At 43.9% G+C, this 17145-nt stretch overlaps 1 protein-coding gene across 1 annotated transcript; it reads left to right on the top strand.

Moving 5' to 3' along the window:
- Positions 1-3978: 3978 nt before the first annotated feature.
- On the top strand, positions 3979-5062 carry LOC123348043 (olfactory receptor 14A16-like). The gene has a single exon (XM_044985288.1). The coding sequence runs from the start codon at positions 3992-3994 to the stop codon at positions 4925-4927; it is 936 nt and encodes a 311-aa protein (XP_044841223.1). The 5' UTR covers positions 3979-3991; the 3' UTR covers positions 4928-5062.
- The last annotated feature ends 12083 nt before the right edge of the window (positions 5063-17145 follow it).

Below are 17145 nucleotides of genomic sequence, written 5' to 3'. Positions count from 1 at the left end.
ACTGGCTCCTTGGAATCAACCCTGAGATGGGAAGTCTGGGGAGCCAGGGGTCTCAAGAGACTGGAAGCTCTGGGGTACCCAGTCTGGGACGGTTGCATGGCTGGCCAGACCCTGAGCACAGTCCCTAAGCTCATTCCCTAGGCCCATTCCTGCAGCCATTGCTCAGACACCACTGCCAATGACTGTTGCCAGAACCATGATCAACGGCTGCAGGATCTGGCTCTGATATCCAAAATTCAGCCCCGAACAAGCACAGCTTCTCCAAGATGGAGCAACAATAGGGGTTGAAAAACTATTTCAGATCCCTGAAATAGGCAGAGATAGGACTCTGGGTCCTCAGTGCAGGACACTGTGTCCCAGATCACATGATCTTTGTCAGCAGGACTCTAGGAGCACAACACAAGCCATGTTAGGCAGAGCTCTGTGCCCTGCAGGGTGGTTTGCTGAGCAATGCCCCTCCACCCCAGGTGTAGCAGCCATTTCAAAGAAGCTGCTTTCCAAATGCTTGAGTTGGATTCTACAACAGGTCACCAGCCTTGGTGGACATGATCTGTGGAACCTCCAGTGAGATTCTCAGTTTCCTGCCCCAGGCCAGGAGGTGGCAGTGGCGGCTGGTTGTTCTTCAGCTTGGGCCTTAATTTATGGAAGGATTATCTGGCACATGGTCCAAACACACGATTTAGAACCAGAACAGAGTTGCAATCAGACTTCTCTCTACCCAGGGCTATAGGCTGTTTAGCCCATTCCTGACCATGTGTGGTGCATCTGATGTTGGCCATCTCTGTGACATAGCTCCATCACCTACACAATGACATGGCACACTGAGGACCATCAAACAGCTCCCATCCTGTGGCCACCTCCAGGATGGATGATGAGCCCTAGACAGGCCATAGAAGGAGATGAGAGGGTGGTGGTCCTCAGGAAAAACTGTTGGAACTTCAGTCTCCAACCTGGCCGTATCCCCCTCCGTGCACAAAATGGTCTTTCAAAAGACACCCCTAATCCCAACTAAACAAACTAAACTCTGACAGGCCAAATCCTCAGCTGATATAAATCGGCCATAGGACAATTTAAATCAAAGGGCCAGGCCATCATTCGGCATAATTAGCCCTAGCTACTCTGAAATCAATGGAACTGTATTAATTTACACCAGCTCAGGACATGAGGGTTCTTTTTTAGTGTTTGCCTCTGGCTACCTCTTAGTGATCAATTTCAAGCAGCCAGGGCAGCCTGGGCTGTGAGTTCCTCTGGTGGCTGCATTCCAAGAGCTGCTGATCCAATGCAGGGGGAAAAAACTCTGTTCCCCCAAAAGTAATTATGCGGCATGAATGAAAGAACAGGCTATTCCAGGCCAGCTGAGCTTCTGGTGCTCTTAGCTATTGTAGGTCACCTGTCTGTGCTATAAATATATATTTAATTTGGCAAATATCTTGGGACACTCTTTGGGCCTCAGCCCTGCCTTCTTTTTAGACAAGGGTCCTTCCAGAGATGTTGCCATTGTGTAAGATCCAAGCAGGGTTGTGTTCTCCCTCTGTGGAGTCAGTTAGAGTATATTGTCAGGGCGGTTTGTTCAGAGGTGAGATCATTGCTGGGCTCACAACCCTGGAGACATCACTCAACTATTTAGCCCCAGAGCAGGGACTTCCTGGGCTGTAGCCATGTCAATCTGTACAGCTGGGAGGGACATTCAGTCCCTGATCCTATTTAATCCTTTACCTCTCAGCCAAGCCTGCCCCAGGAGTGGAGCAGGAAGTGCCCATCTGTGGAGTGGATCCCTGTCTGTTTGGAGCTGCTGAGAGACCCAGCAACTCAGAAATCCAGTGACAGAACATGAAAATCAGTGCTGGATAATGCGGTGATGGGTTTATGAGAGAGACAAAGAGATTGTTGTTCATGGAGATATATCGATAGTGGCCAATAATTTCTAGCACTGCATGATCAAATGCTTTGCAAGTTGGGAAAAACTATCCAAAACCCAACACAGTAAGTTTGCTATTGTCTTTTTTTCTTCATTAGAAAATGTTATCTTTTCATAGAAGTCCCCCAAATTTCCAAACTTTGGGATTTTTGCAACAGAGAACCAATCGTTCTCTGCTGAAAACTGAAAAATTCCAACCAAAATCTTCCCCCTCCCCAGAAAAAAATCAGATTTTGAATAGCTAGCTAGCTAGCTAGCTAGCTAGCTAGATAGATACTTTCCATGAAAATGTGTTTAACTGAAAACACAAATTTTCTTTAAAAAGAGTTAAATCAGGATATTATTGACCAGGGTGGGAAGTACTAATGTTGTCCAGTGATACCATAATTTCAAACACTGTCATTCGGTCCTATCCATTTTTATTTCTCTTTCAAAGACAGAACTGCAGGATAACAGAACTGAGTAAACAGCAGAGCTGATATCCAGGGAATATGGGCTGTACTTAACAGACATGCTTGAACCTTGAAAGTCAGAGTCTGGGTTGAATCGAGCTGTGGCAGCCTGTCTGTCTGGACTTTGCCCAAGGACACTAAGGGCATATCTACACCACAGCTGGGGGCATGCTTCCAAACTCAGGTAGGCAGACTTCACTAGCTCATAGCTGAGTAGATGGGGCCAGAACAGGGAGCGGCTCAGTCTAGCCACCTCAATACAAACCTGCCTGAACAGCGTGGGTTCGTAGTTGGATGGAGCCTGAGCTGGTGCCCGGGCTACCTCTGGCTACTTGGGTATGTTTTGTGCAGTAACTTGAGCAGAGATAGCCCATGTCCATCTACTGGAGCTGGGAAGGTGTTCCCCTCTCCTGTGTAGATGAACCACCAGGAGGTCAATGGGACAGGAATCCAGACCTCCTGGTCTATCACCATATCCCGTGTGCAACACTGCTGCCAGCTGAGCACAGAGTCTGTAAATGGGTTCACAGTGCAGATACATGATAAAACACAACCTACTCCCACAGAGCTCATAAAAGAAAAGTCAGAGAAAGGGAGGAAGGGGAAACAGAGACATAGGGAGAGGAAGTGACTGTCCCAAGGTCACACAGCAAGTCACTGGCAGAGACAAGAACAAAAGCCAAGTCTCCTGACTGCCTCTGACTCGCACAGACCAGATGTAAAGTCACAGAGGGAAACGACACAACCTAGCAGTAACTGTGCAATGCTACTAGCCCATCTTCACTCAGAGATGGGAGTGCTGCTGGGATTGGTGCATTAATCAATTTGTAAAAGCAGCAAAGAGTCCTGTGGCACCTTATAGAATAACAGACGTGGCTGCTTTTACAGATCCAGACTAATACGGCTACCCCTCTGATACTTGATATCAATCAATTTGTAACTAAGTGGCAGGTCACCTATAAACAGAGTTTGGGGAGGAATTGTTGCAGACAAGCTAGTCTGTCATATTTCCCTAGAAAGTGGGAATTGGGCTGTCTTGGAGTTCTAGTACTTTAGTTTCATGCCAAAGTTTTTCCCCTGTTGTTTGAAAGAGTTGAGGGGCCATATTTGCTGAATCTGTGTATTTTTTTTGCATTTTTTTCCAGTCTTTAATTCATTTGTTTAAGTGATATCTTGGGCCAGATCCCCAGATGATGCAAACTGATGTCGCCCCATGGATTTTATGAGAGTTATCCTAATTGACACCAGTGTGATAACACACCTGAGTAGTGGTCTGATTGTATGCAGTACTTGTAGAAATGATGGTCCCAGAATATTAAACAGACAAGGTTGTGAGGTAGTATGTGAGGCTCGAAAGCTTTTCTCTCTTGCCCACAGAAGCTGATCCAATAGCAGCTATTACTTCACTGACCTTCTCTCTCTAGTGCTCTGACTGTCAGCAGTGAGGAGCACTCACTGCTCCTAGTCAATGGAAGGATGGGAGGAGTGTTGTGCACATTTCACAGTAGACCATGGGACATTACTCAGAAGGGAATCAAGGCCATTCTCTCTGACAATCGAATCCTGAGTATGGACCTTCTTCTTCCCTCCACAGCCATCACGCAATGTGCTGAGGAAGAAAATGTCCAACCAAACCACCGTTACCGAGTTCCTTCTCCTGGGATTCTCTGACATTCGGGAGCTGCAGATTTTGCACTTTGTGCTTTTTCTAATGATTTATCTGGCAAGCCTGTTGGGGAATCTTCTCATCATCACAGCCATAGCCCTCAATTACTATCTTCACACCCCCATGTACTTCTTCCTGGTGAATCTGGCCATCCTAGACCTTGGCTCCATTTCTGTCACCATCCCAAAATCCATGGCAAATTCCCTCATGAACAACAGGGTGATTTCTTATTCTGGATGTGTCGCCCAAATCTTTCTCTTCATGTTCCTTGGTTTGGCTGATTTTGGCATCCTGACTGTCATGGCATATGATCGATATGTTGCCATCTGCCAACCACTGCACTATGAGAGAGTAATGAACAGGAGAGCTTGTGTCCAAATGGCAGCCAGCGTCTGGATCAGTGGGATTCTTTACTCTGCCCTGCACACTGGAAACACATTTGCATTATCCTTATGTGGAGGAAATGTGGTGGATCAGTTTTTCTGTGCCATCCCCCAGCTACTCAAGCTTGCCTGCTCTGACTCAGACCTCAGTGAAACTGGGGTTATTGTCTTCAGTGCATGCTTAGCTTTAAGCTGTTTTGTTTTAATAATTGTGTCATATGTTCAGATCTTCAGATCAGTGCTAAGAATCCCCACTGCACAGGGCCGGCAAAAAGCCTTCTCCACCTGCCTGCCTCACATCACTGTTGTCTCTTTGTATGTTTCCACTGGCATCATTGCCTACCTGAAACCAAACTCCAGGTCCATATCACATCTGGATCTCGTGGTGGATGTTTTCTATTCCATAGTACCTCCAGTGCTGAATCCAATCATCTACAGTATGAGGAACAAGGAGATCAAAGCTGCCCTGAGGAAACTGATTGGACGGAGGTTATTTACAACCAAATAAATGTCCATCTTTCTCTTTTGATTTTAACTTCCTTCTATCTTTCCTTATAAATATAATCAAATGATGATATAATTGACTCCATGAGAACATGATTTGTCATCTCTTTATGCAAAAAGAGGAATTTGCAGTGGCAAAAATGAAAACACGACTCAAGTCAATGGATGTAATGTAAATGCATGCCAATGTAAATAATATCATTATCTATCTCTTTGCCTGTGTATCTATATATCTATCACAGTATTGTGTACTGCCACCCATCACCATGCTATGTTAGCACCTTCTTCATAAAATCATTAGCCATATCAAAGTCCTTAGTGAACCTCAGGGAGTGTCTGGCTAGTCTTTTTTGGAGTAAAAATTGGATTGCAGTGTCAGTGCACTAGCTGTTTGTATTTTGCCACTGTCTCTGTTTTTTAGTTTTTGGTGGGTTGATTTCTTTCTTTGTTGAAAATGTTTTTAAGGTGGGAATGACTGGGCAGATTGCAAGTGTTCACTTAGACAGCATAGTTGATGTTTTGTTACCTATCGAGGGGTGCCCAAATGTCATCGGTTTGATGGGGTTTTCTAAGCAAGCTGAAAGTTTTCTTTCCACAATGATAAAGGTGTGCACAAGAAGGGTCTGCTTGGTTGAGTTTCTGTTGAAATAATTATATGAATAGGGCTGGGATATCATTGTACTTTTAATGATGTGTTAGGGAACCAAGAGCCTTAGGTAACCATCTTTTAATTATTGTAACCCTAAATAAATAAATCAATGCTGTGTCATTTGTGCCATGGTGGGAAAGCGTTGTTTGTTTGTTTGTTGAAGAGGAAGCTGTGGAGTATTTCTTAAAGACAATCAGACAGGATAATGAGGCCAGTTTTGATCCTTTTTAAATAACTGGGATTTAGCCACTCACTTCAAATGGATCAGGATTTGGCCAATGGCCAATACACACAAAGATCCAAGAATGGGTAATGGTGATTGGGAGAATGTCAGTGCAACAGAGATGCATGGGTGAATTCCCCATCTCAGGTTGCAGATGGGTATCTGTTTTAGTCTGTATCATCAAAACCAACAAGGAGTCCTTAGAGACAAACAAATTTATTTGGGCATTAGCTTTCATGAGCTAAAATACACTTAATCAGATGCATGGAATGAAAAATACAGTAGACAGGTATAAATATACAGCTGTATTTTTCACTCCATGCATCTGATGAAGTGGGTTATAGCCCACCAAAGTTAATGTCGAAATAAATGTGTTTGTCTCAAAGGTGCCACAAGGACTCCGCTGTGTTTTCCACATCTTAGCTAATCCTTTGCTAATGCAGAGTAGCTGCATCAACATTGCTCGTTTGATATTGGCCCAAAGACACAAGACTAAATTCAATAGTGACATAAAGACTGGTGTATGCACTGTTGTTGCAGCCATGTTGGTCACCTCATATTTGAGAGACACAGTGGGTGAGGTAATATTTATTTCACCAAGTTCTGCAGGAGAGAGAGACAATCTTTAAAACGTATACAGAGCTCTTCTTCAGGTCTGGCTATGAGCTCTGCACAAGGTCCACTTTCTGTCTCTAATAAATACTGGTATGAGTAATTTGCCTGGTGTCATATGCACTGACCTGGTATTTCATGCATCATGCATTGTAAAACTAGTCACATTAAAGCTAAGAAAGGATCTCACAAAGCAGGCCCATTATTTGTATTAGAATCCCATCTCTGTGCATGGAGATATACAATTCATATAAAGGGACAAAAGCATAGTATGTGATTCGAGAGATAGATCAATAGATCAATCAATAGATAGATAACAACAATTATTGTGACTCATTTCATTATTAAACATTATTTACCAAAGGATTTCTATGAGTATCTTACTCCAATGATCATTTACAAACAGCTGATAATAAGTACCTGGTGTTTGAGCCATTTTCACTGGCAACCTTTTTAACATGCCCTGTTTCTCTTCCCTGAGTGGATAAATTAACCTATCACATCAGGGATCATTAAATAGGACGAAGTCAGTCATCATCTGGTTAAAATTGATATTGCTCCACTGACATCAACTGAGCATGAGAATTTACACCAGCTGACAATCTGCTCTGAATGCTCATGATTATTAATCCGTATCTCACTTCCTTTTAATGTTTTGCACTAAAGCTCTGATCCAGCAAACCCCTTTAGAAAGTGCTTAACTTTAAACACGTGAGTAGTTCCACTGATGATTTATATTTTAAAACTCATCCTTTATTGGATTAGGATTAGGATTAGGGCTAGGTCTCAACTGGTGTCAGAACTGTCACCGCCTGAATATTTCTCCTTCCCCTGTTAATCCATCTCCTACTATTGATGCATTTGAATTACTCACCCCTTCTGGAGACTGCTTTATTAACACAGAATAAGAGTTGTCTCAAAGCTAGAATCTCCGGGTTGCCTTCACCCAGACTCACCAGGCCGTTATGCCCCTCCTGGGCTCCTAACTCCCTCTGACGGGTTTTGTTCTTGCTCTGCAGTGCAGGTCACTCAAGTCAGGCCTCCCCTCTGGCTGCTCTGGAGAGCTTCTTCAACAGTTTTCTCTGGCCCTGGGTCTCCTCTCTGCATCTCCTGCAGGAGGCTCCCTACTCCCTGACTTTCTTCTACTCTTTATCCCTGGAACAGAGATCACAGTTCGGGGTCCCTGGCTAGAACGGGAGCTTGACTCAGCTCTTCATCCTGGAAGCCCCAGTAACCCTGGCTCAAGACATTTCCAGAAGTTGCGATCGTTAGAAACATGAAAGTGCAGCGTCTCTCCTCTTCTCTCCTCTCCTATCTTCATTTAGACACCAGGAGAACCATAATCTTCTAAGACAACTGAGCAAACCAATGCTGGTTCATTGACAGTGGAGTGCCTTCTGAACCCACTGCCCAAGTCTCTGAAACTTCAGGATGTGGCCTATGGCCTACCCATTCTCCAAAGCTTTCCTTGAAGCCATGAACACAGGACATGATACAACTGGGAAAAATTATATGGAGGTTTTGTTGATTTAGGAGGGAGAATGTTATGGTTGGTGAATGAGGCATGTTCTCATTATCATTGAAAAGGGAAGAAGGCTAGTGTTGGTTGGGGGAATGGTGTAGATTGTAAATGGTGGGGGGGAAAGATAGATGGAGGAGGGAATGTCTGTGATTTTTGGAAGGTGGAGAAGTGTAGGGGTAGTGAAGGGCAGAGAAAACTGTGGCTGGTAGAAGAAGGAGAATGTGCTAGCTCATTGGTGGAGAAAATTTTGCCATTTGCTTAATGGGGGAAAATTACAGTGAGTTAATAGGAAAATTGCTTGCTGAAGGAAGGAGAATGTTATGCTGGATAAATTGCTTAGTACTTGTTGGACAAAGTCAATGTATTTTACATGTGTTCTTACGGTACTGGGCACAGACCTACAGTTTGGGCTCTCTTATCAGTCAAGATAGATAAGAAATACAAATATTGCAGTGACTTGATCCTATGGTTCAGACCACAAGGCTATATTTGTATAAGAGATTATCTAGTTGGATGGTCCTATTCCTTCAGCCGTTGCTCAGACTGCACTGCCACTGACTGCTGCCAGAATGCTGAGTAAGGGCTGAAGGACCTGGCCCTGGCATCCCAAATTCAGCCCCAAACAAGAACACTTTCTCCAATGTAGAGCAACAGCAGGGGTTGAAAAATGCTTCCAAATACCTGTAAAAGCAGCAAAGAATCCTGTGGCACCTTATAGACTAACAGACGTTTTGCAGCATGAGCTTTCGTGGGTGAAAACCCACTTCTTCGGATGTATTCACCCACGAAAGCTCATGCTGCAAAACGTCTGTTAGTCTCTAAGGTGCCACAGGATTCTTTGCTGCTTTTACAGAACCAGACTAACACGGCTACCCCTCTGATACTTGACTCCAAATACCTGAAGTCTGCAGAGAAAGCGCTCTGGTTCCTCAGTGCAAGACAGTGTGTTGCAGATCACATGGTCTTTGTCAGCAGATGGAACAAAAGCCTCGTTAGGCAGAGCTCTGTGCACTGAACATAAGAACGTAAGAACATAAGAACGGCCATACTTTGTCAGACCAAAGGTCCATCTAGCCCAGTGTCCCGTGTTCCAACAGTGGCCAATACCTAGTGCCCAAGAGGGAATGAACAGAACAGGTCATCATCAAGTGAGCCATCCCCTGTCGCCCATTCCCAGCTTCTGGCAAACAGAGGCTAGGCACACCGTCCCTGCCCATTCTGGCTAACAGCCATTGATGGGCCCATCCTTCTTGAACTTATTTAGCTCTTTTTTGAACCCTGTTATAATCTTGGCCTTCACAACATCCTCTGGCAAGGAGTTCCACAGGTTCACTGTGCATATTGTGAAAAAATAGTTTCTTTTGTTTGTTTTAAATCTGCTGCCTATTAATTTCATTTTGTGACCCCTTATTCTTGTTTTATGGGAAGGAGTAAATAACACTTACTTATTTACTTCCCCCACACCAGTCCTTATTTCATAAACCTCTATCATATTCCCTCCTGAGTCACTGGAGGGTCATTTGCTGAGCAACCCCCACCCCTCTCCTTAGTGGAGAAGCCACTCTGGAGAAGCTGCTTCCCAAATGTTTGAGTTGGATTCTACAACAAGACACCTTGGAAGACAGGGTGATGAGCCCTAGACAGACCTTAGAGGAGAGGGCGGTGGTATTCAGGGGAAGCTGTTGGAGGTTCAGTCTATGACAACACCCTATCCCCATCCACACACATAAAGGACTTTCAAGAGATACCCTCTATCCCAAACAAACAAAGTGAACTCTGACAGCCTAGGCCCTCAGTTGGTGTAAATTGGCCATAGCTCGATTGAAATCAAAGGGCCAGGTCATCTGTTGGTGTAAATAGCCCTAGCTACTTTGAAATCCATGGAACTGCATCAATTTACACCAGCTCAGGACATGACCTTTCATTTTTCATGCTTGCCTCTGGGTTCCTCTTAGTGTCCAACTTTGAACACCCTGGGCAGCCTGAGTTGCGGGTTCTTCTGGTGGCTGCCTCCCAAGAGCGGCTGATGCAATGCAGGGGAAAAAAATCTCTGCTGCCCCAGTAGTAATCATGCGGCGTTAATGAAGGAACCGGTTATTCCAGGCCAGCTAAGCTTCTGGTGCTGCTAGTCTCTTAGCTACTGTATGTCACATGCCTGTGCTATAAATATACATTTGACTTGTCAAATACCTTAGCCAAATCTGCCTTGTTTTTTTAGCCAAGGATCCTTTCAGGGATGTTGCCATTGTGTGAGATCCAGGGCAGGTGCTGTTACCCCTCTGTGGGGTTAGGGTTGGCTTGGACAGGTTGTCCAGGTGGTTTGTTCCTGAGGTCACATCAGAGCTGGGCTCACAGCTCTGGAGACTGGATTCAGCTATTTAGGCCCAGAGCAGGGACATACTGAGCTGTGATGGCGTTTGATGCCTGCACAACCCAAGAGCAGTTCTAGATCTTCAGGGGTTTTCAGTCCCTCATTGCATTTAGTCCATCACCTCTTGGCCAAGCCTGCCTGAGGAGGGGAGCAGGGAGCACCCATCTGTGGAGTGTTTCCCTGTCCGCTAGGAACTGCGGAGAGACCAGCGACTCAGGAAATCCATCTATGAGACATGGAAATCGCTGCTGGATAATGCAGTGATGTTTACATGAGAGAGATTAGGTGATAGACTGTTGTTAATGGACATATATAGATAGATAGTGGCCAAATTTTCTACCACCGGAGGATCAAATGCATCACAAATTGGGAAAAATTATCCAAAGACCAACGCAGTAAGTTTGCTATTTCAATTAAATATTTTGGAGTATTAATGTACAGGGCAAATTTAAGAACCTATATCTGACTTCCAATTTTAACTCTTTATGACTTTTGCTATCTATTTTAATCCAACAAGTTGGGATAGTCAGATTTTTTTTCTTTCCTTTTTGTTAGTAAATATTGTCTTTTCATACAAGTCCCCCAAATACTCAAATTGGATTTGGCAACAGAGAACCAAACATTTTCTGCTGAAAACTGCCGAAAACTGGAAAAGTCTAACCAACACCCCCCGCTTCACAAAAGGAAAAAAATGACCTTTGGAATGATAGATAGATAGATAGATTTAACTGAAAACCATTTTTTTTCTTTTAAAATAGTTTAACAAGTACATTTTTCATCAGCTGTATTTGGAAATTATCTTTCAGGCAGGGTAGTAAGCAGTAATATTGTCTAATGATACCATAATTTCAAACACCATCATCCTGTCCTATCCATTTTTATTTCTGTGTCAAAGAAATAGCAGCAGGATGGCAGGACTGAGTAAACAGCAGAGTTGACAGCCCAGGGAATATGGGGTGTACCTAACAGGCATACTAGCACCTTGAAACTCAGAGTCGGGATTCTCTCAAGAGGTTGCAGCCTATCTGTCTGGACTCTGCCCAAGGACATTAAGGGCACATCTACACTGCAGCTAGGAATGTGCTTCCCAACTCAGGTAGGCAGATTTCACTAGCTATGCTGTAAAAATAACAGAGTAAATGCCGGCGGCAGAGGGAATGGCTCAGTCTAGCGACATCATAAGAACATAAGAACATAAGAACGGTCATACTGGGTCAGACCAAAGGTCCATCTAGCCCAGTTTCCTGTCTTCCAACAGTGGCCAGTGCCAGGTGCCCCAGAGGGAATGAACAGAACAGGTTACTATCAAGTGATCCATGCCCTATCACCCATTCCCACTTCTGGCAAACAGAGGCTAAGGACACCATCTCTGTCCATCTTGGCTAATAGCCTCACATTTTCAATACTGTAGTGAGAATCCCCTCTGCAGAGGGCAGGTATAAAGCCTTCTCCACATGCCTGCCCCACCTGATTGTAGTCTCCTTGTTCGTCGCCACTGGATTCTTCATGTACATGAAGCCAAACTCTAGAGCCTCGTCCACTCAAGACATGTTGGTGCCTGTGCTCTATGCTGTTGTACCACCGGTACTGAACCCTATTATCTACAGCCTCAGGAATAAGGAGATAAAAGCAGCACTGAAAAAAGTGAAAAGGCAAGGGTGGAACATGGCCACATATTTCCAATGATCTGCTAAAAAAAATTCAGAAAATTCAGAAAAACAGAAGGTACCCAGATACTATAGCAATGGGTGAAAAAATAAATAGCTGAGGTTGGGATTATTAGATAGATAGATAGATAGATAGATAGATAGATAGATAGATAGATAGAGGGACTGTATGGGGATAGTAAATAGATAGATAGATAGATTCAGGATGTATCAAAGTTTATATTTCTCTCCATATGTCAGCAAATATAAATTTCTTCTATTTTATCTTACTCCTAGTGCTGCTCAGAAAGCGTCCTGGAAATATTTTTTCTTATGTAAAAGTTAGACTTTTCTTAGACAATCTCAAAACCAGTGTGTGACCTTCAGTAAGTCATTTGATTCTCCCTATGCCCCAGTTCCCCTTATGTAACATGCAGGTGATTGGGACCAAAGGTCAAAATTTCAGAACAAAAAATGATGGAAGGGAAATGGAGGGGATAATGGAAATGGGGTATTTTGTCTTGATCTGTAGGCAGCCGACTCCCTGACTCCCTAGGCGGCTGCCTTCCAGATCAGTCTGATTTCCCCGGTGTGCAGCCTGGCTCCCAGAAGCCTTCTCCACCTATGCCTCAGACATCAGGCTATGTTTTAGTCATGGGTATTTTTAGTAAAAGTGATGGACAGGTCATGGGCAGTAAACAAAAATTCACGGCCCTTGGCCTGTCCATGACTTTGACTATATATCCCTGACTAAAACTTGCAGGGGGCTGCACGGGTGCACCATGGGTGCTGGGGGAGGGCAGCCTGAGTGCTGGGGGGAGGTGGGCAGCAGCACGCAGGCCGTGCTGCCACTTGTGCTGAGGGGGTTGGCAGGGCTCCCTACCTGGCTCCATGCCTCTCCCTCCCCTCCCCGGCAGCAGCAGAGTTTGGGCATGGGAGGGGGTAGGGGGTTGGGGCATGGGACGGGGTGAGGCAGGCTCTGGGCGGTACTTGCCTGGCGGGATCCCTCACTCAGCTGCTAGGCAGAGGTGTGGCAGGACTCACTGGCCAAGCAGACCAATCCCAGTCGTGAGCCTAACTGCAGGAAAGTGGATAAAGCTTCATAAACAGTTATTATAGCCTATAGCAGCAAATGTTGATGGGAAAAGTTACGAAAGGAAGACAGAGAGACTGGATGAGTCTGAAGAAAAAGGCCTCCTGATATAATCAAGGACTGTGTTAAGATCTCATGCCTGGTACACAATAATTAGGGGATCTTTTTATCTCTTTATCTCGTTATATCTTCTGGTCCTTAAAAAGAGACTTCAGAGGGAAAATTGAGGGATGGGGACACAGATGTGGACTCTGGCTGACTGAAAGACAAGGAAAGGGGAAGGAGTGAGCTTCACAATCTTGGCTGCCACCTCCACCATCTGCCGGGACCCCAGTGTCCACCGTCACACCACTGGGCCTTTGTCATCCTAATCCTGGTTCTCACAGAACAGGCCAGAGACAGGGATTTAGATGCTATCACCCATTCAACTGACTCCAGCTCAAGCTCAGCCACTACCCGAGATGGGAGACTTTGCTGTTCCCCCCCACTCATATGCACCTTTTCCTTCCCCACCTTTTTCCTTCTCTTTTTTCTCCCTCTCCTTTTTCCTTCTGTCTATTAAATGTCTGGCTTAGCTGGCCAAGATGGCATCTTCTGCAACATTTCTGTAAGCCTTTGACCAAAGAGTCAGCTAAAAGCAATGTCCAAAAAAGCCTAAGAACATAAGAACGGCCATACTGGGTCAGACCAAAGATCCATCTAGCTCACTATCCTGTCTTCTGACATCAGCCAATGCCAGGTGCTTCAAAGGGAATGAACAGAACAGGTAATTGCCAAGCGATCCACCCACTGCTGCCCACTCCCAGCCTCTGGCAAACAGAGGCTAGGGATATCATCCCTGTCCATCCTGGCTAATAGCCTTTGATGGACCTCTCCTCCATGAACTTATCTGGTTCTTTTTTGAACCCTGTTATAGTCATGGCCTTCACAACATCCTCTGGCAAAGAGTCGCACAGGTTGACTGATGCTGGTACAATTTGTCAAGTCTCATTGTGACTGGTAAGACCATGTGCTGGACCTGTGTTTTTCCAGCGGTGAGGTTGTGAGTAAGAGTCAATGTCAGAGACAAAAGCTGCATTTTCTACCTTGGCTGTTCTTTTCTCTCCCCTCTTGCATGTGCTTGATTTGAAACGGGATCAGACTTTAACGAGAGACGCAACAACCCCAGCACCAGCCCATTTGAACTAATTTCATTTATTTTCCTGAAAAAGAACAGTTATCGCCATTTTTGACATTATCTAAAAGACAGTCAGAGAAGTTTGTTTTTGTTTTTCTTTACCATTCCAAAGACTCTCTCCCAGCTAAAGGGAAAATGAACAAGAGATGGTGCTAAATGAAAGCCTTACTTAAGATTTTGCATTTCAAATGCTTTACCTGTTTCCCCTTCTTCTTTGTATTTTTAATAAAAAGTTAAAAGGATTTTTAATAATGAGTTTGCCATGACACTGAGCAGGCTGAGGTCTCTGTATACCAAACCCTGAACCGTGTTTAAAATGGTTTCATACTGGACAGTGACTGGATCATGTTAACACATTTGACTCTTTGGGCCCATTTCTTCCATCAAAGTTAATACAACAGAGTTCCATCTTCATCTACAGCCGACCCAGGAAAAGCCATTCCTTGGCCCTCAACAAAGTGGCCAGGGTCACTAAACACATTGGGAACGCCATTGCAGAACCTGATCATCTGCAGCCTGAGGAACATGAAGGTGAAAGGGTCCTTGACAGACACCCTCAGGAGGAAGCTGTATTTCTTCAAGGAACCCCAGGGCACTTGACTGGGTCTCTAAGAGGGGAATTGTGTAAAAGCCAAGAGATAACATTTTCAAAAGCACCTAAGCGACTTAGGAGCCAATGTCCCATTTTCAAAAGTGCCTTAGTCACTCCAGAGCATAAGTCCCATTCAAAGTCAATAAGACTTAGGACTAGATTGGTAATGGCACTGAGGCATCTAGTGGGATTTTCAAAAGTACACAGGCATGTAAAACTCATTGATTTCAGTGGCATGTAAGTGCAAAGGTGCTTTTGAAAATCCTACTATGCACCTAAATGGCCCTCTTATGGCCCTATTAAACTCATAAGCACCTAAGTTGTATTTGAAAATGAGACTTAGGTTCTTAAATTAGATGGCTTTGAGAATTTTCCCCGATGAACAGAAGACACTGTCACTGTGGGTACGTCTACACGACTATTTTTAGCTGACTAGCTCAGTCAAAGCTAGCACAGATATTTCTGCTTGAGCTGGAAATTACACCTGCAGCTGCACAATAGACAAATCCTGATTGTGTGTGTGTAAGAAAGAGAGAGAGAGAGAAAGAGGGAGAGTGAAATGACAACTAGACAACTTATAGCCAGGTCAACACTAGAAAAGATTTGCCAATATAGCTATCCTGGCAAACTTTCCTTATGTAAATACAGCTTTTGCCGGCTTTTGTTGCTATAGTTTAGACCAGTTGTCCAAGAGAAATTAGCTATACAGGAAAATGACCTTTACGCCAGTTTAGCCATCTTCACATTATGGCTTTTGCCAGTATCGAAATATCACAGAAGTAACCACAACCCATAAATGACACTGCTATGATGGCAAATGTTTCTAGTGTAGGCCTAACCAGACTGTGTGTTCCTTTGCAAGGTTACATTATATGTGTATATTTCTGAGACTTTTCTTTGAGTGTGTGTTTCCTAGTGAATAATGTTGCATGAATGTGTCTGTTTTAGTCTGTGTACGTTATTTGGTGTGTAAATAAATGTGCATGTGAGTTTTGACATTCCTCTGTGTGTCCTTCAGAATGTACATACTTAGCAGCTTTGGCAATAGCCAATACTTGGCACTTCACCACAGGTCAGAAAACACCTCGCCCAGTGCTGGGGATGAGATATAGTTTTCCCCTTAGACCACAATTTTCAGAAGAATTCACTTCCCACTCAGGCACCAAATTAAGTGGCCAGATTCTTAAAAGATTCCAGTAGCCTAGGGGCTGAGGAGAGCTGTCCAGGAAGTGATTTTTTTTCTCCTCTAATTTTTTCTTGGAATTATTTTGAGTTTTCATATATAAATATAAAAAACCAAAGAATAACAATTCCTGAACATTTTCTATGAGAACTGATTTTTTTTCTGGAGAAACTATCAATGGCATTTGGCATTTGTCTACATCCTTTCAACACTTTAAAATCCCAGGCTTGGTGACTGGGCAGTGACAGGGGAACTGGAACACACCAAGGTTGTGTAGCTGGTTTAAACTCACACTCACAGCCTGTGTCAGCCGTTGGAACAGAACCTAGATGTCCTGATTTAGGATGAGACTAACAAATTAAAGGGAGCTAGGTGCTGACATACCATTGAATTTCCTTGACAGTTTAGTTTCTTACTGCTTTAAGCTGCACTGAGAATACTACTCGATTTCACCCTTTGAAGACTGCTCAGGGACGAATTTTATCTGATAGTGAAATCAGCCTCATGATCACCTCTAACTGAGGGAACAATCATAACTCAACCCTAGAGCTGATCACAAAAACAAGTCCCATTAGTCATTGTTTAACCTATTTAAAGTGTTTATATGAAACACCACGACTGCAGTATCTGAGCCAGGAGGGCTAAAAACATTGCCTCAAAACTTTTCCCAACAGAAAATTGCAGGGTTGACAAAATAAAAAAAAATAATCAGAGAATGTGTCTATTGTCCTTTTACATTTTCCAATTTTAATTGCAAATAAATAATGACTATCCTCCCAAATTCAATAGCTAGTGGGAATGAATCACACTGTAACCATTAGAAGTTATACTCTTGTAATGAATCAAATGGGGTAAAGAGCTAAGGAGTTGCAGACCAATTTTGAACTTTTTTCTCAACTTCCGCTCAGATTGACATGCAAAGAATATGGATTTAAAACTGTCACAGGCCAGCTGGTGTAAATCAGCTGTAGCACTATTGAAATCAAAGGCTAGATCCCCAGTTGATGAAAATCCGCCACAGCTCCTTTGTAGGGCCAGATCCTCTGTTGGCATAAATAGGCTTAGCTACTCTGAAGTCAATTTACATCAGCTCAGGGCCTGGCCCTTAGTTTTTAGTCTTTGCCTTTGGGTACCTCTTAGGGCATTAAAAACCT

Source organism: Mauremys mutica, chromosome 13 (genome assembly GCF_020497125.1).
Source record: "Mauremys mutica isolate MM-2020 ecotype Southern chromosome 13, ASM2049712v1, whole genome shotgun sequence".
NCBI classification, from domain to species: Eukaryota; Metazoa; Chordata; order Testudines; family Geoemydidae; genus Mauremys; species Mauremys mutica.
Note: the sequence above shows the minus strand (reverse complement) of the source record. Positions and strands in the feature narration are given on the sequence as shown.